General features: G+C 40.7%; 1 protein-coding gene and 3 long non-coding RNA genes across 4 annotated transcripts; 2 read left to right on the top strand and 2 right to left on the bottom strand.

Moving 5' to 3' along the window:
- Positions 1 to 2437: 2437 nt before the first annotated feature.
- Positions 2438 to 18380, bottom strand: LOC116724457 (NACHT, LRR and PYD domains-containing protein 5-like). Its single transcript, XM_032570176.1, has 9 exons — positions 18292 to 18380; positions 18038 to 18157; positions 11162 to 11240; positions 10778 to 11003; positions 8847 to 10638; positions 8236 to 8409; positions 7847 to 8020; positions 3111 to 3166; positions 2438 to 2961 (listed from the first exon to the last, which is right to left on the bottom strand). Exons 1-9 carry the CDS (start codon positions 18378 to 18380, stop codon positions 2438 to 2440), a joined length of 3234 nt encoding a protein of 1077 aa, XP_032426067.1.
- Positions 4509 to 7337, top strand: LOC116724671 (uncharacterized). The gene is made up of 3 exons (XR_004340227.1): positions 4509 to 4605; positions 5816 to 5824; positions 7282 to 7337. It is a non-coding gene; the product is annotated as an uncharacterized LOC116724671 (long non-coding RNA).
- Positions 10945 to 11388, top strand: LOC116724642 (uncharacterized). Its single transcript, XR_004340198.1, has 2 exons — positions 10945 to 11001; positions 11160 to 11388. It is a non-coding gene; the product is annotated as an uncharacterized LOC116724642 (long non-coding RNA).
- A 1609-nt stretch (positions 18381 to 19989) lies between the features above and the next one.
- On the bottom strand, positions 19990 to 21182 carry LOC116724637 (uncharacterized). The gene is made up of 5 exons (XR_004340192.1): positions 21015 to 21182; positions 20478 to 20538; positions 20238 to 20288; positions 20123 to 20165; positions 19990 to 20051 (listed from the first exon to the last, which is right to left on the bottom strand). It is a non-coding gene; the product is annotated as an uncharacterized LOC116724637 (long non-coding RNA).
- Positions 21183 to 21550: the final 368 nt, after the last annotated feature.

Below are 21550 nucleotides of genomic sequence, written 5' to 3'. Positions count from 1 at the left end.
GTTCATCACAGCACTGCTGCCACCTACCGGAGCTTCAGGATAACGCAAGAATCTGTCCACGAAACGGTTATCAATCCTCTACTGCTATTTTTATTTATTTATTTGTTTGTTTATTTATTTATTCTAAAAAAATTCGGTTTCAATTTAGTTTTATTTGTGCTGACTTTATTTTTATATTTTACCCAAATGTAAAATATAATTACAAGGTGATAAAAACACTTCCATTTACATATTTAATATTATTTTAATGTTTATTTTATTTAGTTTTTCTACTTATTTTATTTAGATGTTTAGGAATTATTTTTTTTATATCTTTTCATATTACATATGTATATTTTCTTGCCTGCTTGCTATTTTTTTTATTTAGTTTGAACTAAAATTAGTATCATATATTTTAATCATTTCCCTTTTTTTGCAGAATTAGTAGAAACTAAAATTTAATATAAAAAAATACCACTTAATGGATGTCAAATTTTAAAGGAATTATTTTTTTTATATTTAGATTCTCTTTCAGCTGTTCAAATTTCTTCAGTGTCTGTTTGATTCATTCTGATTCACTGATGCAAAAACCCCTGTCAGTAATACAGATGTTTTACACATCTTTCATGAAAATACCATCAGATTTTATCTTGTCACAACCACAAACTTGTGGTTTTAATGATGCAAAATGTGAAAAAGTTCAAAGTCACTGGCCAATTTGATATCAAAAGAGAGTAAAATTAAAAGAAATGATCATATTTAATATTATTAAGACTGTAATGGCAACACACATGTTTAAATATAAAACTGTTACACCAAAAACAAAGTATGATTCTATTGTGAGTCACAAATAAAGTGAAATTCAACATATTTTAATAGAAAGTTTTGGATGTGTTTGATACAAAAATATTTCTCTAATATATATATTTTACATTTATACCAAAGAAGCTGCCTTAATGGAAAACCGTCTTAATTTTATGTCTAAATTTGTAAATTTAATACTTATTCCCATCGTTAGTACCAGCGTGCCAGGCTTGCCTTAAAAATGTCATGTGGTGCGACCGTGATTTATCTTAAAATAAAGTATTTTCCATGATTTATTAAACATTTTTTATGAGTTTAATTTTACTGAAGGTGTTTAAAAACAAAGTTTTTAATTTTCTTTGTATTTTTCTGACAATTATGACAGTTTTTCCCCAAAAATGAACCAGTTCCATTTATAATTGTCTTATATTTTTCTTCACCATTTCATCAAACTGTGTTAAAAATAAATAAACTCCAGTCACTTGAGGAAACTGTATTAGTGATTAATATTTCTGCTCCAGAAATTAGATATTCCATTTTTAGTTCAATACATTTACTTTTTAATTGGTCACCAAATGATTTATAGAATAAATGTCGGCCAGTAAACGGGTCAAAATCCTTTAAAAAATAAAAATAGTATTACATCCAGTAACAGTACATTACAAAAAACACAAATTAAACACACCAATTTAATTCACATCAAAATTAATGCAGTAATCAACTTTGTAACAAACATTTCAAACAGATCCTCATAAAATCAGAATGTTCAGTAGATTGATTTTATTTTCTGAACTTTTTAAAGTTTTATTTTAAAAACTTAATAAAAACAGAAATGTTCAATCTCCCAAATGTTAGAACAATAATGACAATAGAATAATTCAGTTGAATTGAATTATTTTAAGCAGAACCAAGTATGATAAATAATGTAATCATTCACAAGTTCCCCAAATGTGAGCTTCTTTCAAAACGGAAAAGATTTTAATGAACTTCTAAACCATCATATTACTCCTGGGTAGAGACGCTCCCATCAGGGTTTTTCCTGCCGGTTCTGATCACCATGAGGTCCGATCACTGCCGATCACAGATACCGATCACATGGATTGGCTGTTAATGTTTGGCTTTAGGTAGAAATGCTACTATGTGATCTGGCAAAATGGAGCCATAAAATTTGAACAGGAAAAGAACCGAATGAGCAGCAAATGAACCAAATGCAGAAGAAAAATGTTTTTATTTAAAACACATGAAGAAAAACTGCAGCAAATTTACAAAAGGAAGATTTAATATTCAAATCTGACATGTTGAGAAAAATAGGAGCCGATAGAAACAGAAAATGATCAGTGATTGAGAAAAACTGATCAACATTTCAATGAAATCTGATGAATGAAAGGAAAAAATAAGAGAAGCAACATCTTGATATTCAGTGTGAAGCTTTGACTGGAAACAGACAGCAAAACATGTGGATCCTGAAATAATCCTGGAATAATCCTGGAATTATCCCAGCTTCCATCTTTAAAGGACTGGAAGAAGAAAAAGTTTCCAGGGACTCAATCAGAATTGTTTCACCAAGAAATAGATTGTAGAGACTGAACTATCTGTTCAACAGTGAGAGAGTTTCTCTGACAGGAGGAAAATCTTTAGACTCTTTAGACTCAACTCAGCACAGAAACACTGAAGAGGAACCAGAACTGGACCAGAATCCAGGAATCAGAGGTTCAGTGAATGTGGTGTTGAAGGTGTGGAGGAGGATCAGTGAGTCAGAGGAAACTCTGTAGAAGGACAGAATGCCAGCAGGACAGTCCACATACACTGCTACTCTGTTAGAGTCAGAGGAGGAGGAGAGACCAGTTTCTCTGTTATTGTGCCAGACAGAGTAACCATGAACAGAGCATCTCAGACTCCAGGAATGATCATTCCATCCAAACAAACAGTCTCCACTGTTTCCTTTCCTCCTGATTCTTCTGTAACTCACTGATATATAAACCAATCCTCTCCACTCGACCTCCCAGTAACAGTGACCAGTCAGACCAGTTCTACACAGCAGCTGATACCAGTAATCAAATCTGTCTGGATGATCAGGATATGACTGAAGCTCCTCCACACGTGTCACCTTCCTGTTGTCTTCAGACAGTTTGAGTTCTCTGCTCACTGTGTTTGTGTCGATGGTGAGTTGACAGGAATCTGATGGAGAGAACAAACACAATCCAGCTGCAGTTATTGATCATTTATTGACACTTTGATGATGACTCCTGAATGAGTGATGTGACAGTTTGAAGATGGTTGAATGTGAGCTGCTTTGTTGTCATGAATCAGATGAAAAACACACTTACACTTCCTCAGTCTCCATGGACCTGGTGTCAAGAACGGGACTCCAGCAGGCTCCACCCTGAAAGGAGGAGGGGGGTCAGACCATCAGTCTCTTTCAGCAGCAAACATGGACATTACATGTCTCTCAGACACACATTGTCCTCCACTGAGACAGGAACAGTCCAACATTTGGATTGCAAACTGCAGTGGATGTAGGAAGGACAGTTGGTGCTGCTGCAGCACAACTCATTTCTCCAAACACAGGAAAAGCTCCAACAGAGAGGAGAAAGGAAATCCCTCAGTAACAACCTGAAGAAACTCACTGAAGCCTAAAAGGACATCAGGAAACTAAGGAAACATTTCTGGAAGCTCAACCTGATTTAATAATCAGCATTAAAATACAATCAATCTAAACTCTGACACAACACCTGGATACCTGTTCCATCCACACTCCCACACACAGATGAAGGAATGAAACACTAAACAGCCCTGCTGCTGAAAACCTGCTGTGGCCTCACTGTAATATCCAGAAATACAAACATTAAAAAGGAGAAGCTGCATCACATTCAACAAAGAGTTCAACAAGAATCAAAGATTTGATCTCTGAGCTCAGACTCACAAACCAGGGAGAGGCTTCCATCATCACACACCTCTGACAAACACCTCCAACCTTTCAGCACTTCCTCTACCAACCAACACCACCAGGTGGCGCTGCTGCACACATTTACAATGAGACCAAGAAGAAGAAGCAGCATCCTGAATCCAGCAGCTGCAGTAATGGCTTGTGAAAGTGTCCAAGGAGCATCTGGAACCAGAACCAGCAGATCCAACAGTCCAGAGAGTCTTTGTTTGCATCTTTTCTCTCAGATTTCCAAGCTGCTCTGAGAGGGAAATGACATCATCATTTTACTGATGATGTCACGCTCTGATGTCACTGATCAGGAGCTGCTGGACTTGTACATTTCCAGCATGGAGGACAGAGAAGATCTCAGCTCTGATGAGGAGCTGGCCTGCCTTCAAACTGATTCAGGGTCAAAGAAATATTTCCAGATGAAGTCAGACTAAAATGTTGGATTGTCCTGCTGTTGCAATCAGAGGCCAAGAAGAAGCTTCAAGCTTGATAGGATTAAAATAATAACCCATATAAATACTAACTATTATATTTGAGGACTGTTAGAATCTTTCTGTTTTGTGAGACATGTCTGCAGGAAACTGTAGGAAGTGGCCTGCTGAGGAGTGAAAAGGAGGGGTATCATGAATGAGACGTTCCAGCGGTGATTACCTCAAGAAACTGCACATAGCACAATTCTACTTTTTCACCATCATTCACTGCAATTCTTCATTTCCTCTGGAAAACAAGGGATTTCCATTCTCTCCTGATTCCTTTCATTCTTTGGATCATTTTCCAGATGTCGCCCCCTGGTGGAGATGTGATGGAGACCACGGGTTCCATCCCATGTTGATTATTGATATTATGTTGTTTTCAGTTCAAATGTGTTTGTATTAGTTCTTTGTTTAGTTATATTGTGACATTTGGTGAACATTCTTTGTGGGTGGGGAGACTGGCCATCTTTCCTGTTCGGAGAATGTGGGGGGGGGGGAAATGTCAGTTTGTTTTGATTTAGATTAGTTCAATTTGAGTTAATTGAGTATTTGCCTTTCTGGGTGTGTCTCAGCAAGGTGGATCAGAGAGGAAGACGAATGCTCCTGGAGCATACCAACTTCCATTAAGAGGGGGAATACTCTGAGGATTTATATTTAGTTATATTTACTTTTGTTTGACTTTAGATTAGTTTAATTTTAATAATTTGCATGCATGTAAATATTTGTTGGATCATTTATTGTTAGGTTTGTGTAAGTAGTGTTTGTCCGGTGTTTGTTCCGGAGTTGGCTCCGGTGGTGGGGGCGAAAGCCGGTCAGACCTGGCAGGCCCAAACGTGTTGTGAGGGTCTGCTGGGAACGTCTGGCGGAATCCCCTGTGAGACGGAGCTTTAACTCCCATCTCCGGCAAAACTTCGAACACGTCCCGGGGGAGGTGGGGGACATGGAGTCTGAGTGGACCGTGTTCCGTGCCTCCATTGTCGAGGCGGCCGATCGGAGCTGTGGCCGCAAGGTTGTCGGTGCCTGTCGCGGCGGCAACCCTCGAACCCGCTGGTGGACACCTTCGGTGAGGGATGCCGTCAGGCTGAAGAAGGAGTCCTATCGGGCCTTTTTGGCCTGTGGGACTCCGGAAGCAGCTGATGGGTACCGGCGGGCGAAGCGGCATGCGGCTCGGGCGGTTGCTGAGGCAAAAACCCGGGCGTGGGAGGAGTTTGGAGAGGCCATGGAGAAAGACTTCCGTACGGCTTCGAGGCGATTCTGGTCCACCATCCGGCGTCTCAGGGGGGGGAAGCGGTGCAGCACCAACACTGTTTATAGTGGGGATGGTGTGCTGCTGACCTCTACTCGGGACGTTGTGGGCCGGTGGGCAGAGTACTTCGAAGACCTCCTCAATCCCACCAACATGCCTTCCACTGAGGAAGCGGAGCCGGGGGACTCTGGGTTGGGCTCTCCAATCTCTGGGGGCGAGGTCGCCGAGGTGGTTAAAAAGCTCCTCGGTGGCAGGGCCCCGGGGGTGGATGAGATCCGCCCGGAGTTCCTTAAGGCTCTGGATGTTGTAGGGTTGTGTTGGTTGACGCGACTCTGCAATGTCGCATGGACATCGGGGGCAGTTCCCCTGGATTGGCAGACTGGGATGGTGGTCCCCCTGTTCAAAAAGGGGGACCGGAGGGTGTGCTCCAATTATAGAGGGGTCACACTCTTAAGCCTCCCTGGCAAGGTCTATTCAGGGGTCCTGGAGAGGAGGGTCCGTCGGATAGTCGAACCTCGGATTCAGGAAGAGCAGTGTGGTTTTCGTCCTGGTCGTGGAACGCTGGACCAGCTCTACACCCTCGGCAGGGTCCTGGAGGGTGCATGGGAGTTCGCCCAACCAGTCTACATGTGTTTTGTGGACTTGGAGAAGGCGTTCGACCGTGTCCCTCGGGGAGCCCTGTGGGGGGTTCTCCGGGAGTATGGGGTACCGGGCCCTTTGATACGGGCTGTCAGGTCCCTGTATGACCGGTGTCAGAGTCTGGTCCGCATTGCCGGCAGTAAGTCGGGCTCGTTTCCGGTGAGAGTTGGACTCCGCCAGGGCTGCCCTTTGTCACCGATTCTGTTCATCACTTTCATGGACAGAATTTCTAGGCGCAGCCAAGGTGTTGAGGGGATCCGATTTGGTGGCCTTAGGATCTCATCTCTGCTTTTTGCAGACGATGTGGTCCTTTTGGCTTCATCAGATCGTGATCTGCAGCTCTCGCTGGAGCGGTTCGCAGCCGAGTGTGAAGCGGCCGGGATGAGGATCAGTGCCTCCAAATCCGAGGCCATGGTCTTGAGCCGGAAAAGGGTAGAGTGCCTTCTCCGGGTCAGGGGGGGTGTCCTGCCCCAAGTGGAGGAGTTTAAGTATCTCGGGATCTTGTTCACGAATGGGGGAAGAAGGGAGCGGGAGATCGACAGGCGGATTGGCGCAGCGTCTGCTGTCAAGCGGGCGCTGTACCGGTCCGTCGTGGTGAAGAGAGAGCTGAGCCAAAAAGCGAAGCTCTCGATTTACCGGTCGATCTACGTTCCCACCCTCATCTATGGTCATGAGCTTTGGGTCATGACCGAAAGAACGAGATCGCGGATACAAGCGGCCGAAATGGGTTTTCTCCGTAGGGTGGCTGGGCTCTCCCTTAGAGATAGGGTGAGAAGCTCAGTCATCCGGGAGGGACTCAGAGTAGAGCCGCTGCTCCTTCACATCGAGAGGAGCCAGTTGAGGTGGCTCGGGCATCTGGTCAGGATGCCTCCTGGACACCTCCCTGGTGAGGTGTTCCGGGCACGTCCCACCGGGAGGAGGCCCCGGGGAAGACCCAGGACACGCTGGAGGGACTATGTCTCTCGGCTGGCCTGGGAACGCCTCGGGATTCCCCCGGAGGAGCTAGAAGAAGTGGCTGGGGAGAGGGAAGTCTGGGCCTCCCTTCTGAAGCTGCTACCCCCGCGACCCGACCTCGGATAAGCGGAAGAAGATGGATGGATGGATGGTGTTTGTTTGTCTTTTCTTTTTGGATCACCCCTTTACCTGGTGTAAGTGTTGGAACTTGCCTCAGGTATAAATGTCAGCTTCTTTGTTTCACTAAAAAGAAGGGTGCTGGTGTAATGAAGATTTGGAGCTCCCAAATAAATCCACCTCAAAGACATTTGTTGCCTCACTTCCTTCTTGAAACGCAGAGCCTCCGCCGGTCAAAGTGACAGGAGATCAAACTACTAAATTGATGAAACTGTTAAAATTTTCACTTTCTTTCTTTGCCTCATGAATAGTTTTCTTCACTTTTTATGTAATTTATATTTTATTAAATCCTGAAAGTTGTGAGTTTTGTTTAAAATCTAAAGTTCTTTATTTTTCTCTCCCATAACTTTTAAACATCCATCTGACCAACATGGAGTTACTTTTCTTCTCATCTTTGCTTCGTGGGGCTGATTGGTCTGCAGCTCCATCAAATATTGTTTTAAAGTCCTTTCTGCCATCAGTAGATCATCATGGAAATCTAACTGAACTTCTCATTTATTAATTTAGTCAGAGTCCCTATTAAACTATTTAACCCATCACACTCACACACAGTCTTTAGTCACAAGACTGACTAAAGACATTTCTCCCTCTTCCTCCTCTATCAGACCTTCTCTGCTCCTGCAGCAGGTTCCTCCATACCTGAGAGCTTCCAGTCTCCAGTGTGGATCCTTCAGTCCAGCCGACAGCAGCTTCACTCCTGAGTCTCCTGGATGATTGTAGCTCAGGTCCAACTCTTTCAGATGGGAGGGGTTGGAGGTCAGAGCTGAGGCCAGAGAAGCACAGCCTTCCTCTGAGACCAAACAGCCTGATAAGCTGCAGACACACAATTCATCACATGATGAGAAAATGAGAACATTGAGGTAGAACCCAAGGTCTGAACTGGTCGATGGTGGATGGATGGATGGATGGATGGATGGATGGATTTGTAACATGTGGAAGAAATAAGAAGGCCAAGCAACTGCTGGGATCAGTAATAATGTTTCTTTTTGCACCTACGATGCAGCAATTTGTCAAGTGTCCAGAGTTACCTGAGAGTTTCCAGGTTGCAGTTTGGACTCTTCAGTCCAGCAGAGAGAAGCTTCACTCCTGAATCCTGCAGGTTGTTGTTACTCAGGTCCAGTTCTCTGAGACTGGAGGACTGGGAGCTGAGAACTGAGGACAGAGCTTCACAGCTTCTCTCTGAGAGGTTACAGCCACTCAGTCTGAGGAGACAGAGAGAAAAATCTGTTATTAAACAGTTCTTCAAAATTTATGTTCTTTCAAATCAACAATGTTCTTATTGGACAGAGAAGGAACTATCTTGTTTTACACAACCTTTGCATTTGTTGTGAACTGGTTCATTCTATAGTTGGACCTCCAGCCTCAAAGAACTGAACTACAGGTAACAAGGAGGTTGGAAATAGCATTATATATTTTCACAATTAACTATATTAATCCAATTTCCATTTTAACAGTGGAGACGTTTTGCTGCTTTAATATATAACACTATGTCCAGCTGCTGAAGGAAGTCTGTTTCTATTTTGTGCAACACCCCCAATGAAGAGACAATGCACCAATATATAAACTGAAACATGAATATTTACCTCATAATTAGCAGATTCCTATCTATAAAAACTAGTGTAACAATCTGTGTCCTTACAGAGCTTTGTTGGAGGCTTTAACCACTGGCAGCAGCCTCAGAAGAACCTCCTCTGAAGCAGAGTATTTCTTCAGGTCAAACACATCCAGATCTTTTCCTGATGACACTAAGATGAAACCCAGAGCTGACCACTGAGCAGGAGACAGTTTATCTGTGGAGAGACTTCCTGAACTCAGAGACTGTTGGATCTCCTCCACTAGAAAATGATCATTCAGTTCATTCAGACAGTGGAACAGATTGATACTTTTCTCTGCAGACACATTCTCATTGATCTTCTCCTTGATGTACTGAACTGTTTCCTGATTGGTCTGTGAGCTACTTCCTGTCTCTGTCAGCAGACCTTGAAGGAGTCTCTGATTGGTCTGCAGTGAAAGTCCCAGGAGGAAGCGGAGGAACAAGTCCAGGTGTCCATTTGGACTCTGTAAGGCCTGGTCAACAGCTCTCTGATGGAGAGATTTTAGGTCAGATTTATTAAGTAATGAAGATTCCTTAGGTATTTGAGTTTCTTTCATCACGTCAGAACCAGAGTTGATGAAGGTCAGATGAATATGAAGAGCAGCCAGAAACTCCTGAACACTCAGATGGATGAAGCAGAACACCTTGTCCTGGTACAGACCTCTCTCCTCTTTAAACATCTGTGTGAACACTCCTGAGTACACTGAGGCTGCTCTGATATCGATGCCACACTCTGTCAGGTCTGATTCATAGAAGATCAGGTTTCCTTTCTGCAGCTGATCAAAAGCCAGTTTTCCCAGAGACTCAATCATCTTCCTGCTCTCTGGACTCCAGTGTGGATCTGTTTCAGCTCCTCCATCATACTTGACCTTCTTCACTTTGGTCTGAACCACCAGGAAGTGGATGTACATCTCAGTCAGGGTGCTGGGCAGCTCTCCTCCCTCTCTGGTCTCCACCACATCCTCCAGAACTGTAGCAGTGATCCAGCAGAAGACTGGGATGTGGCACATGATGTGGAGGCTTCGTGATGTCTTTATGTGGGAGATGATCTTGCTGGCCTGCTCCTTATCTCTGAATCTTTTCCTGAAGTACTCCTCCTTCTGTGGTTCATTGAACCCCCTGACCTCTGTCACCATGCCAACACACTGAGGAGGGATCTGATTGGCTGCTGCAGGTCGCGTGGTTATCCAGAGGAGAGCAGAGGGAAGCAGTTTACCCCTGATGAGGTTTGTCAGCAGAACATCCACTGAGGTGGACTCTGTAGCATCAGTCAGGATCTCCTTGTTGTGGAAGTCCAGAGGAAGTCGACTCTCATCCAGACCATCAAAGATGAACAGAACCTGGAAGTGTTCAAAGCTGCAGATTTCTTCGGTTTCACTAAAGAAATGATGAACAAGTTCCACCAAGCTGAACTTTTTCTCTTTCAGCACATTCAGCTCTCTGAAGGTAAATGGAAATATAAACTGGATGTTCTGGTGGGCTTTGTCTTCAGCCCAGTCCAGAGTGAACTTCTGTGTTAAGACTGTTTTCCCAATGCCAGCCACTCCCTTTGTCATCACTGTTCTGATTGGTTGATCACTTCCAGGTGGGACTTTAAAGATGTCTTCTTGTCTGATTGTTGTTTCTGATCTGTGTAGTTTCCTGGATGCTGTTTCAATCTGTCTGACCTCATGTTCATCATTGACCTCTCCAGTCCCTCCCTCTGTGATGTAGAGCTCTGTGTAGATCTGGTTCAGAAGGGTTGGACTTCCTGCTTTAGCAATCCCCTCAAACACAGACTGGAACTTCTTCTTCAGACCAGATTTAAGTTGATGTTGACAAACTGCAGCAAGACGTTCTAAAATAAGACAAAAAATAAAATCAAGAACTAAATAAAATTTTATTCTCAAGATGTTTTGCATGTGATTCCATCTCTTCAAATTTCAGTAAATGTGTGATTTATCCATCAGGTTAAACCTTTGTAGAAATCCTCTTACTGCTCTGCAGACGGTCAGCCAGCTCCTCCTGCTTCATCCTCCGCAGGAAGTTCAGTGTGATCTTCATCACTGCCTCTCTGCTGCTCCTCCTCTGCTCTTCATCCTCACCTTCCAACACCTCATCATCTCTCTGACTGTCTGAGCATTCTGGGTCATCTGGACTCAGAATCTTATGGATCTTCTTCAGCTCGTTCTTCAGAAAAGTGACAATATTGTCCTCCAGCGTCTGGAATAGAATAATAGATGAAGGAAACATCAGACTGAAATCAAGGAGCCAAACACCAGATGGATGTTGGACAGACTGACACTCCTCTGGTCTACAAAGTGCAGCATGGAGATGACTGTGAACAGAACGCTTGGAAAAGTTGTTGTTCATGTACAGACCATAAATATTGAGTCCAGTTGTGTTTGATTCTGCTGGGCAGACGGACCACTGGGAACCTCTGAGCTCTGCTGGTCCACTCTGTGGAGGAACCAGGAACAATTAGGAAGTCAGGAAATATTCATCCAGCAGTATTCACAGAGAAAGTCAAGAGTTTCACATTAAATGTACTTGAGGCAGAAAAACAGAGCATCATATGAACAAAATGGAGTGAAGTTAAAAAGAGGAAGATGAACTACAAGGATGAAGAGCAGTAACACCAAAATCACCTAGAAGACATTTTAAAATGTTGATGCTGAACTTGGACTTCAAACAGTCCAAACTGTCATTAGATCTGATGCTGGTGGAGACAGTTTCCCAGAGCTTGGGGACAGTGGAAGTGAAGGTTCTGTCCACACAGGTCTTCAGGACAGTGTGGGACATCCATCAGGTTCTGATGGCTAGATCTGAGGTGATGTGGACATGGAGGAGGTTTGAGATATGTGGGTGTGTTTCCATGTGGGGTCCTCTTTTTCTTTCAGCATTATTCTGTGTTTAATCAGACTTAGAGACTAATCCAAATATAAACCTAGAAATGAAATTGGTACAATAATGTTTTGTTATCATTCTTACATTAGTAGTTTTACTAAATTGTTTTTCATTTAAAGGTTTAGTGTTCTCACCCCAGAGAGGAGGAATTTGTTAAACTGTGTGAAAGACAAAACTTGATTTTTCCCTTAACCTTGAACATGTTTTCTGCAGCTGTTTCCCTTTCTACTGAAATACTCCTTACTTGTGAAACTGCCTGTGTGTAGAATGTAGTTTCTGTGTTCCTCCATCATTGTTATCAGAATAGCCCTTTTCTGTTAAGATCACTCTCCCACATCCCATTCACGCCTTCCCTGAGCCCTCTGCTGTTCACTCTGATGACACACGACTGCGTCCCCAGGTTCGCCTCCAACCACATCGTGAAGTTCGCGGACGACACAACGGTGGTGGGCCTCATCAGAGACGACAACGACCTGGACTACAGAGAGGAGGTGGAGCAGCTGGTGGACTGGTGCAGAGACAACAGCCTGATCCTGAACGTTGACAAGACGAAGGAGATGATCGTCGACTTCAGGAAGAACCGGCCCAGCCACGCTCCACTGCTCATCAACAGCTCGGCTGTGGAGGTGGTCAGCAGCACCAAATTCCTGGGGGTGCACATCACTAACGACCTCACCTGGACTGTGAACACCACGTCTCTGGTCAAGAGGGCACAGAAACGCTTGTATTTCCTGCGGAGGATGAGAAGATCACACCTGCCCCCGCCCATCCTCAAGACGTTCTACAGAAGCACCATAGAGAGCATTCTGACCAGCTGCCTCTCTGTGTGGTGTGGAAGCTGCAGCGCCTCCGACTGGAAGAACGTGAGGAGAGTGGTGCGGACAGCGGAGAGGATCATCGGGGCCCCCCTTCCCTCCATTCAGGACATTTCATCCCAGCGCTGCGTGTCCCGAGGCCGAAACATCGTCAGTGACCCCTCAGAGCCCCACCATGGACTGTTCTCCCTGCTGCCCTCTGGAAAGAGGTTCCGCAGCATCCGGTGCAGGACCACCAGGTTCCGAAACAGCTTTTTCCCACTTGCCATCAGACTGCTGAACTCTTAACTGGACTGCACTCAAAAACTGGTCTCCACTTCATACCTTGCACATATACATAGCTAAGTAACTTCCATTTTACTGTCAGTCCTGCACTTCATATTTTATATTCATATTTATATCCATATTTTATACTGTATTTTATTTTATTCTGGAGTAACCTCATAACATTGGAACCTCAAAACATTGTCCTGAGCCGTATGCAACGAAATTTCATTCTGTATACACCCTGTGCATGCAAAATGACAATAAAGTCAGTCTAAGTCTAAGTCTAAGTCTAAGCACTGCAGCAGAGTGTGGGAACGCACGATGAGCGGCTTGAAGAAGCAGTTTTCTGTGTCTTGCCCCTTTTGCAAAAGCTTGGTTGAAAACTAATAAACGTTGTTTGTGGTTCTCTTTATGTAGGTCGAGAAAATACATATCAGAAATTTACTTCTGCCTTTGTGTTCCTGTGTTAATATTAATATGATTAAATAAATGAGTCTGTTTCATTTGGAAAAATTAAGCTGATGCTAAACAGAAGAAAATGCAGTTAAATGTTTGTGGGTCAAAGGTCATGTCAACATGATAGTTTATGTGTCTTGATTGAAAAGTGAGTTCATTATGGGTCATTTTTGTCCCCGTTATTCATCAGCAGTAATTGGGTGATTCTCTGAATTTGGTACATTTTGGCGTCTCAGATTATTTAAAAATATACCACAATAAATTGTGTTTTTGATCACTGCATCTATTGAAGGACTCTTTAAACCTCCAGGAAAATATGTCTCCCCACCTTATTCATGAAATCCCAAACAGTATTAAGAATTTCTTTGTTACTTAAGTTGCTTTAAATTCAACCCCATAACAGGACAATTTCATTCCTCTGTCCCTTGATTAAAATAACTAATTGTATGTATGTCTTATTTGATTCTGAATCATAATAATTAGACTGATAAGTAAAATATGGCAACTTGATGTAAAAGCTCTTTTCATAAATCAGAAAAATATACTTTAAAATTAACATTAAATCAGGCTTTTTTATGTTTCTGAATCATTCTTTAAACTTTGCATACAGTCCAACAAATATTAGTCTAATATTTGCTGTTATTATAAAATAAATCATAACAATATATCAAGTAACGGTTGAACCCATTGTAACAGTTGACCAGACTGTAACGGGGTTGAAGATTTTTACTAAAAGTTGCCATAAGTCCACATTAGCTAGGTTATGGAGCAACATATGATATGATGAAAACAAGAATTAATATGTTTCAAAGACCATTCTTTACTTTTTCCCAAACAACAATAATTATCATTTACATGCCTAAAGGTGTTGAAAGGTTGAGCTTGACAATGACGATGTTTGGATAAAAATAATCAAATATAGGTAAGAAACTATATTAACACTTAAATGTCTTTACAGTGTGAGCAGGAAAAAACTTGAGTGATGTCACTTCCAGGGTGCTGAGGAAATTGGACTGAACCATTATTTATAAAAAGGAGGGATTGGTCTGCTGTTACAGGGTTAAACAAAACTGGAGGGACATGATTAAAAAGTGATATTTTATAAATAATTCATATATTTTTCTCATATTTCTCTTATTTAGGTTAAAATATACCAAAAATGTTTAAAATGGTACAAATAAGTTGCAGTTACTGGTTAGTTTAATTTGTTTAATATTCAGTGAAAAATTAACATTGGTCAGTGGGGACATGCTCATTTGGCTGACCTCTACGCTTCAACAAACCATCAAATCTTTCAAAACATAATTTTAAAATATATTTGCATGTTATATTACCAAGACACATGGATATTTCCAATACTTGATTTTTGTCAAAAAATGTGGGTTGCATTATATGAAAATATAGAGAACTGACAGCAAAATTAGATTTTCATCAGTTAATCAATGGTCCCTCTCGTATCACCAAAAACAGTCAAACCTTAATAGATTTAACCTTTTCAAACAAACCTGGTCGAATCATAAAAACCTATAACTTAGTGTGCGGCTTATCCGACCACAATATCACTCTCATTGGAAGAAAATTACCTCGAAATCATTTTGTCAGTCATTATAATACACAGAAACAGATTTTAATACAAATTCCAAGAAAGGATGGACCCAAATTTGAGGTCGAATTAGCAAGGGTTAATTGTGATGACGTCCTAAACCAGAATCAGGTAAATGATTGCTGTAATACATATATTCTCAATGTTTGTGATACTATGAATAAGTTTTTAAAAACTCAAATGAAGGGAAGAAGAAAAATACAGCTACCTTGGGTATCGGATGACATTCGGCAGTTAATGGAAAAGAGAGACTATGCCCTAAAATTGTTTTTTAAATTCAAAAGGACCACAGATTGGCTGTTTTTAAAAGTTTGAGGAACAGAGTAGTTAAAGAAATGTACAAATCTAAAGCTAAATATTACATAAACGTTTTGTCAGGAGCAGGAGGGAATGGTAAGACGATCTGGAAACAGTTAAACAGTTTACTGAGTCCCAATGTACGCACTGATTACAAATATGAAGGTAGCAGAAAAAATCCTAACTGATCCTGCTCAGCTAGCAATAACATTTAATGATTTTTTCCTCTCATCAGTTAAAGATTTGGCATCAAAGTTCCTACCAGCTCCAATGGATGTACATGGTACAAAACCAACCAAAAAGTGTTTTGATTTGTTTGAGATAAAGGAAATTCATTACTCTGATGTTCAAAAAGCTATCAATAGCTTAAGCAATTCTTACGCAAATGATATGTATAATTTAGATGCTATGTTTTTAAAAGAAATACTGCAATATTTTAGTAGAACCTTTAACTCACATAATTAATATTTCCATCAGAACAGGGCAATTTCCCGATGCATGGAAAAAAGCTTTGGTGAAACCGATTTTTAAATCAGGAAGTCCCCATGAAATCAGTAACTACAGGCCAATAAATTTTGTTCTGGTCATGTCAAAAGTGCTGGAGAAAATTATTCTAGAACAACTACTATTGTATTTAGAAAGTAACAATCTTCTGCATCCTCTTCAGTTTGGCTTCAGACGTAATCATTCTACAGAGACTGCTATAAATCTGCTGCTTGAAAATGTTAAACAATCACTTGATAGGGGACAAATCACTGGTGCAGTTTTCCTGGACTTGAAGAGGCTTTTGATACGGTGAACCACAACTTACTGATCTCAAGGCTTTCATCATTTAATTTCTCAGAACGATCATTGTCTTGGTTTCAATCATACTTGAAATATCGTGAACAGTGTGTTGTCATCAATAATAGTAAATCTGTCTTCTGTAAAATAGTACCAGGGATTCCACAAGGAACTATCTTAGGTCCAGTCCTTTTTAGTCTGTATGTTAACAGTCTTCCTGATATTTGTCCTGAAGTTAATTTGCAAATGTTTGCTGATGACACTATTGTTTATACATCAGACAAGAACAGTATTGTAATCAGTGAAAAACTTCACAACAGCCTGCAGAGATTATCATTATGGCTAAATGATTCTTGCTTAACTCTCAATACAAAGAAAACAAAATGTATTTGCATTTCAATCAAGAAAACATCATTACAGTCCTTGAATATTCAGATCAATGGGGACCCTATTGAGCAAGTATCACAAGAAAAATATTTAGGAATAATTCTGGATGCTCAGTTAAATTTTAGGAGCCATGTTGACAAAATCAGCAAAACTGTTAGATCAAATATAAACTGTTTTAAAATTATTAGAAATTGTTTAACATTTCACTGTGCAGAGATGTTTTCTTAACTCAATGATCCTCTCACATTTTTCCTATGGAGCTACTGTCTGGTCTCAGACTCAAACTGTACTCAAATCATTGGCTGCCCTCTCCCCTCACTGGAGGACCTGCACAGCGACCGCTGTCTAAGAAAAGCACAACACATCACAAAGGACACTTCTCACCCCGGACATTCTCTGTTCACACTGCTGCCTTCAGGCAGAAGATAAAGAGCAACCAGAACAAGAACCAACCGTCTCAGAGACAGTTTCTACCCGATAGCAATAACAAAACTAAATGCAATCAAAAACAACCATTAATCATCATAAATGATGTATGTGAGAATGTTTCTGTTCTTATTTATTTTTTTGCCAGTTGTTTGTTGAGTCTTGCGTTGTGTGTGAATTGTGAGACAGTTATTTTTTGTTTTTGGGCATGTGCACCGACTGATGGCACCTTTGAATTTCGTTGTCCTTATGACAATGACAATAAAGATTTATCTTATCTAATCTTATCTTAAGTCTCTATAATCGGGCTTTGAAGGTTTTATATCAAAAGCCAATCAGATTCCATCATTGTCACATTTTGGCTAAATTCGGCATTTTGGACTTTCCTGATTTTATAAATTATGATCTTTTAAAATTGATTTTTAAGTATTTAAATGGATATGCACCTACACCATTAAGTAATTGCATACAGAGACTGCAGGGCAACAGCAGATCTACTAGAGCAGCTTCAGATGGAAACTGTAAGGTTCCCTTTCGAAGAACCACGTTTGCTCAAAGTGCTCTGTCCATGAGAGGATCTGCAGTTTGGAACTCACTTCCTGTTGATTTAAAGTCTGTAACCAGTTTTAGTACGTTCAAGAAACAAACTAAACTCTGGTTATGTCAAAAACAGAACTGTACCCATTTTTGATGTTTCATGTTTCACTGTTTGTTTGTAGATGTCGTCAACATCAAGCTGTGCTATTTTAAATGATCATCATTTTAACTTTAGAGGTACTTTTTAAAAGCCCATCTAGGGACAAGTGCTGCGAATTAGCTGTTGCTATAGCGCTATGACGCAAACATGGGACTGCTGTTTTGTTCAGTTTGTTTATGTCGATGTGTGTCTGTCCCTATCAAATAAACTCAAATAAATAAATGAATTAAATATTTGAGATAAACCTGTGAGACACAAAATGCACCAAATTCAGAGAATGACCCAATAGCTTATGTGTGTTAGAGACCATCTGGTTCTGAAAGATATCCACATGAGATATTTTTATCTTAACTGTGGAAATGGTTAATAATCCACTATGTTGGATGATGTTTGAACCACAGAGATGAAACTTTAATCACAAAATTAATTCATAAAAGCCTTTTTCTTTCAGCATTACTCTGTCTGGAAAATAAATAAAATTTAGATTTAGAGAACAATCCAAATATCAATCTAGAAATTAAACTCACTTCTGACTTTTGTGTTTGTGTGTTAAATTAATATTGGATGGTCATAATAACAGATATAAACTGAACAGTTACAGCAGTTAGAAACAGCTCACCTCTCTGATGGTGGAGATCCAGGAGATTTAAAGTCAATGAGATCATCCTTTGACCTGTCGCTCTTAAAGGACACACAGCTGGGTTCTGGTTCTGGTTCTGGTTTGAGTCTCTGATGGATCCTGACAGAAACATGATGATTAAAACTTAATCAGCAAAGAGGAGCAGCAGCAGCTTCATCACCACGTCTGTTCTGGCCTGATATAGTGAACGCTGTGTGAAAAGGGCTGTGGACAGTTAGAGATGGTGACCTCACCTCTGACCTTTGCTCTGGCTCTCATCTTCCCCACACAGAGTGGTTTTAGAGGGAGGGACTCCCTCCTCTCTGTCCTCACACTGATCCATGCTGCTGAATTCACATCAGCTCACACACACTTTCTACCTTCACCTGCAGAGGAAACACACATCATTCATCTGCACATCAACTCTGATCATCCTTTACATCATTAGAGCTGGAAAAAGATCAGCTGCTCCTCCTCTGATTGGCTCTTCTTCTCTGCTTCATATCAGTGTCAGGTGAATGCAGTCAGACAGCAGAGAGGCAGAGGAAGCTGCCATCAGCTGCTGCACTTCTACTATCAGTCCACTAGATGGAGACATGGAGCAACATTTACATTCACTGATTCAACCTGAACAAGTCTTATAGTTCACAATTATTAATTTCTACAAGTGGATTATTCGCTCCATTACTGATTAACTATTTAATCATCTGACTGAATCAAACCCATTTTAATAATATTTTTATTTGGAAAGGAAGCAACAGGAAACTGTTGCTGACGTTAATGGTGGAGACTAGAGTTCGGTACCAGGAAATAAAAACATGAATCAGTTCGGAGAAGAAAACAGTGAAACATCAGCTGTTCATCATGTTGTTTGATTCCAGTTCATCAATAATCTAATAATCCTGTAGATTAGCCTTCAAACAGCAGAGATATTAAAGTTTCAGCTGAAATCAGAAGTGAAACTTTTCTCCAAACGTCAGAGATTAGAAACAATCAGGAAAAAGTTAAAGTGATGAAAAATTCAAGAAATAAACAAATCAAACTTACAGTTTGTTCAAACGATCCAAAGAGTTAAAGAAGAAAATTTAAACAACAGACTGAGACCCAACTAACGGTCTGGAGCCGCACCTGAACAGGGAAATTCAAACCGAAAGTAAATGTGACGGATGTTGCGTAACCGATGACGTCACAGTCCACTTGGCTTGCAGTTTTTTCCTTCAGAGCAACAGAACCAGGAAGTAGAAGCTCTGAGGTGAAATCAGAGGCAGGTTGATAAAATCTTCATGAGGAAGGAGAGAAGTTCTGATAAAAATGAGGGTGTACTTACTTTTGATCATGACTGTAGTGATGATTGATAGTAAGAAAAAATGAAGAACAGTATTTTAGTTTATTCATCATGTCATAGAGAAAAAATGTGAAAATGCATTTTTCAAACTAATATTTTCACCATGTCATCCATACGTTCATTCTAAACTAAATATTTAATTCACAAGCTAAATATTTACTTTGAAAATTAAATTTTTGAAAATAAAAATTTAGCTAAATATTTAGCTTCTAAATAAATATTTATTTTGCAAACTAAACATTTAATTTTCAAATTCAGTATTTATTTTTAAAACTACATTTTTAATTATCTATTTTCATGTCTAGTTGTTCAGTCAGACCAGGGGCCCCAAAGTCGGTCCTGGAGGGCCGGCATCCTGCATGTTTTAGTTTCTCCCTAGTTTAATGCACCTGGATCCAATGACGGCTCGTTAGACGGCCTAAGAAGAAAACTGACACGCTGAAAAGGTTGTTGGTTCCACCAGGGAGAGAACTAAAACGTGCAGGATGCCGGCCCTCGAGGGCCGACTTTGGGGGCCCCTGTTTTAAAAGGACAAATTGAAGGTTTTCTTTAAAAATCTGCCATATGTGTAACATGACGTGGTACAGTGCACCATTATTGTTCTTATTTCACAGGGAAGTTTCTCCAGAGAGTGAGAGACCACCATCTTCGTATTGTCATCATATCATTCTGTGGACGTCACAGCTTCACATTTAATGAAATCTCCAACAGAAAGCAGAGACTCTCATCTGTTTCCTTACCTCGCTGAAATCAAATGATGCTCCCATCACAAAGTAGTGCATACTGTTGAGAAAAATGTGATTATTACGTCTATACAAACCATACAACAATATGGTGGGTGGAGGCGGATGTTACCATCACTACAAACATTACACAGTTGTTGGACAGTCCTTGTTTAGGCAATCCCTGTGGTGTTTAAGAGAAAATTCAAGAAGGGGGAAGAAAATTAATGTGTCATTACTATAACAATCAGATTGAGGTAAAGGACAACAGCCTTACCCACAGTATTGATTATAAACATTTAAAGCAGGAATGGTTGGAAATAAGCATCTTGTAGCTCTAAAGAACCACAAGTGTCCCATCAGAACATCTCACCTTAACATCATTGCCAACAAATTCTGTCCATGGTCCAGATGACATCTGAAGACAGACTTCTCTGATGATACAAAGTTTTTAAGTTAAAAGTTAGCAAGGGTATATTTCACAACATAAAAATTATAAACATGTATGAGAATGAAAGACAGATGTGAGACAGAACGGTCTCTTGATGGTCCAGCTTTAACCCATGTCTTGTTTAAAAAGAAACAAGACTGCTTAGAAAATGTATGTCCTATTGGATTTCAGGCATTAAAACGTTATCCACAAATTCAATTTGGATATTTACTCTTACATAAATATGAAGATTAATGCTGAACCTTTGCCTCCGTGGAACAACGGAACAACATGCTGAACACATGCCACTTTCAAACTCATTCCTATAAAACCTTAATGTTTTGATGTGGTTTTCATCTGTGAAGCCACTGATAGAATCAAGGAAGAAAATCTCCCTTTGCTTAGGTTTCAGAATCTGAAAAAATATGTCAGACAAGTGTCAAGAAATGCAGTAAATATGTAAATGAGTATTGTACTAACGCATAGTGTCCAATGTCCAGGACGCCACACAGGAATCAGAACCCAGTCCAGATCTTGTGCCTGCAGCTTCCAATTAAATCACAAAATTAATATATTGTGGTGAATCTGACATCCAAAGCAAAAATATGTACTGGTAGGTGTAGTGCTGGGTCAAGGGAAAGAGGTGGAAACCAGGTGTGGATTACATGACTGTTTCCTGTTTCCTGTTGGTAGCTGCTGGCTGGACAGGTGGCTGGGCTGATGCACAGCTGGACACCATATTGAAAGTCATTGCCTGGTTAACCAAATGATTAACAAACCTGTCCCTTCTGTCAATGGCTGAAAAACAGTTCGGGCAATGAAAGTGAGATGTGTCTCTCCAGGGTAGGCCACATCTGAATATATGGAATTCTGCAGGAACAAAAAGAAATTAATACAATTAAAAAACAACATCTTTATACTTTGCAGATAAGTTTAAATGAGACATGCTTAATTCCCACTCAAAATAGAGCGAGGACACAACGTAATAGCTACTAACATTAAAAAAAGGTTATTAC

The sequence above is a fragment of the Xiphophorus hellerii genome, chromosome 8, assembly GCF_003331165.1.
Source record: "Xiphophorus hellerii strain 12219 chromosome 8, Xiphophorus_hellerii-4.1, whole genome shotgun sequence".
NCBI lineage: Eukaryota > Metazoa > Chordata > Actinopteri > Cyprinodontiformes > Poeciliidae > Xiphophorus > Xiphophorus hellerii.
The sequence above is the reverse complement of the archived record's forward strand: the minus strand, read 5'-3'. Positions and strand labels throughout refer to the sequence as shown.

Excerpts from the sequence above, each read along its gene's own strand:
- LOC116724457 (XM_032570176.1), bottom strand. The coding sequence starts at position 18,380 with ATGGATCAGTGTGAGGACAGAGAGGAGGGAGTCCCTCCCTCTAAAACC. Across the intron at positions 3,167-7,846 it reads TGGAGACTGGAAGCTCTCAG|GGTGGAGCCTGCTGGAGTCC; the intron begins GTATGGAGGAAC and ends TCCTCCTTTCAG. Across the intron at positions 2,962-3,110 it reads TCCATGGAGACTGAGGAAGT|ATTCCTGTCAACTCACCATC; the intron begins GTAAGTGTGTTT and ends TCTCTCCATCAG.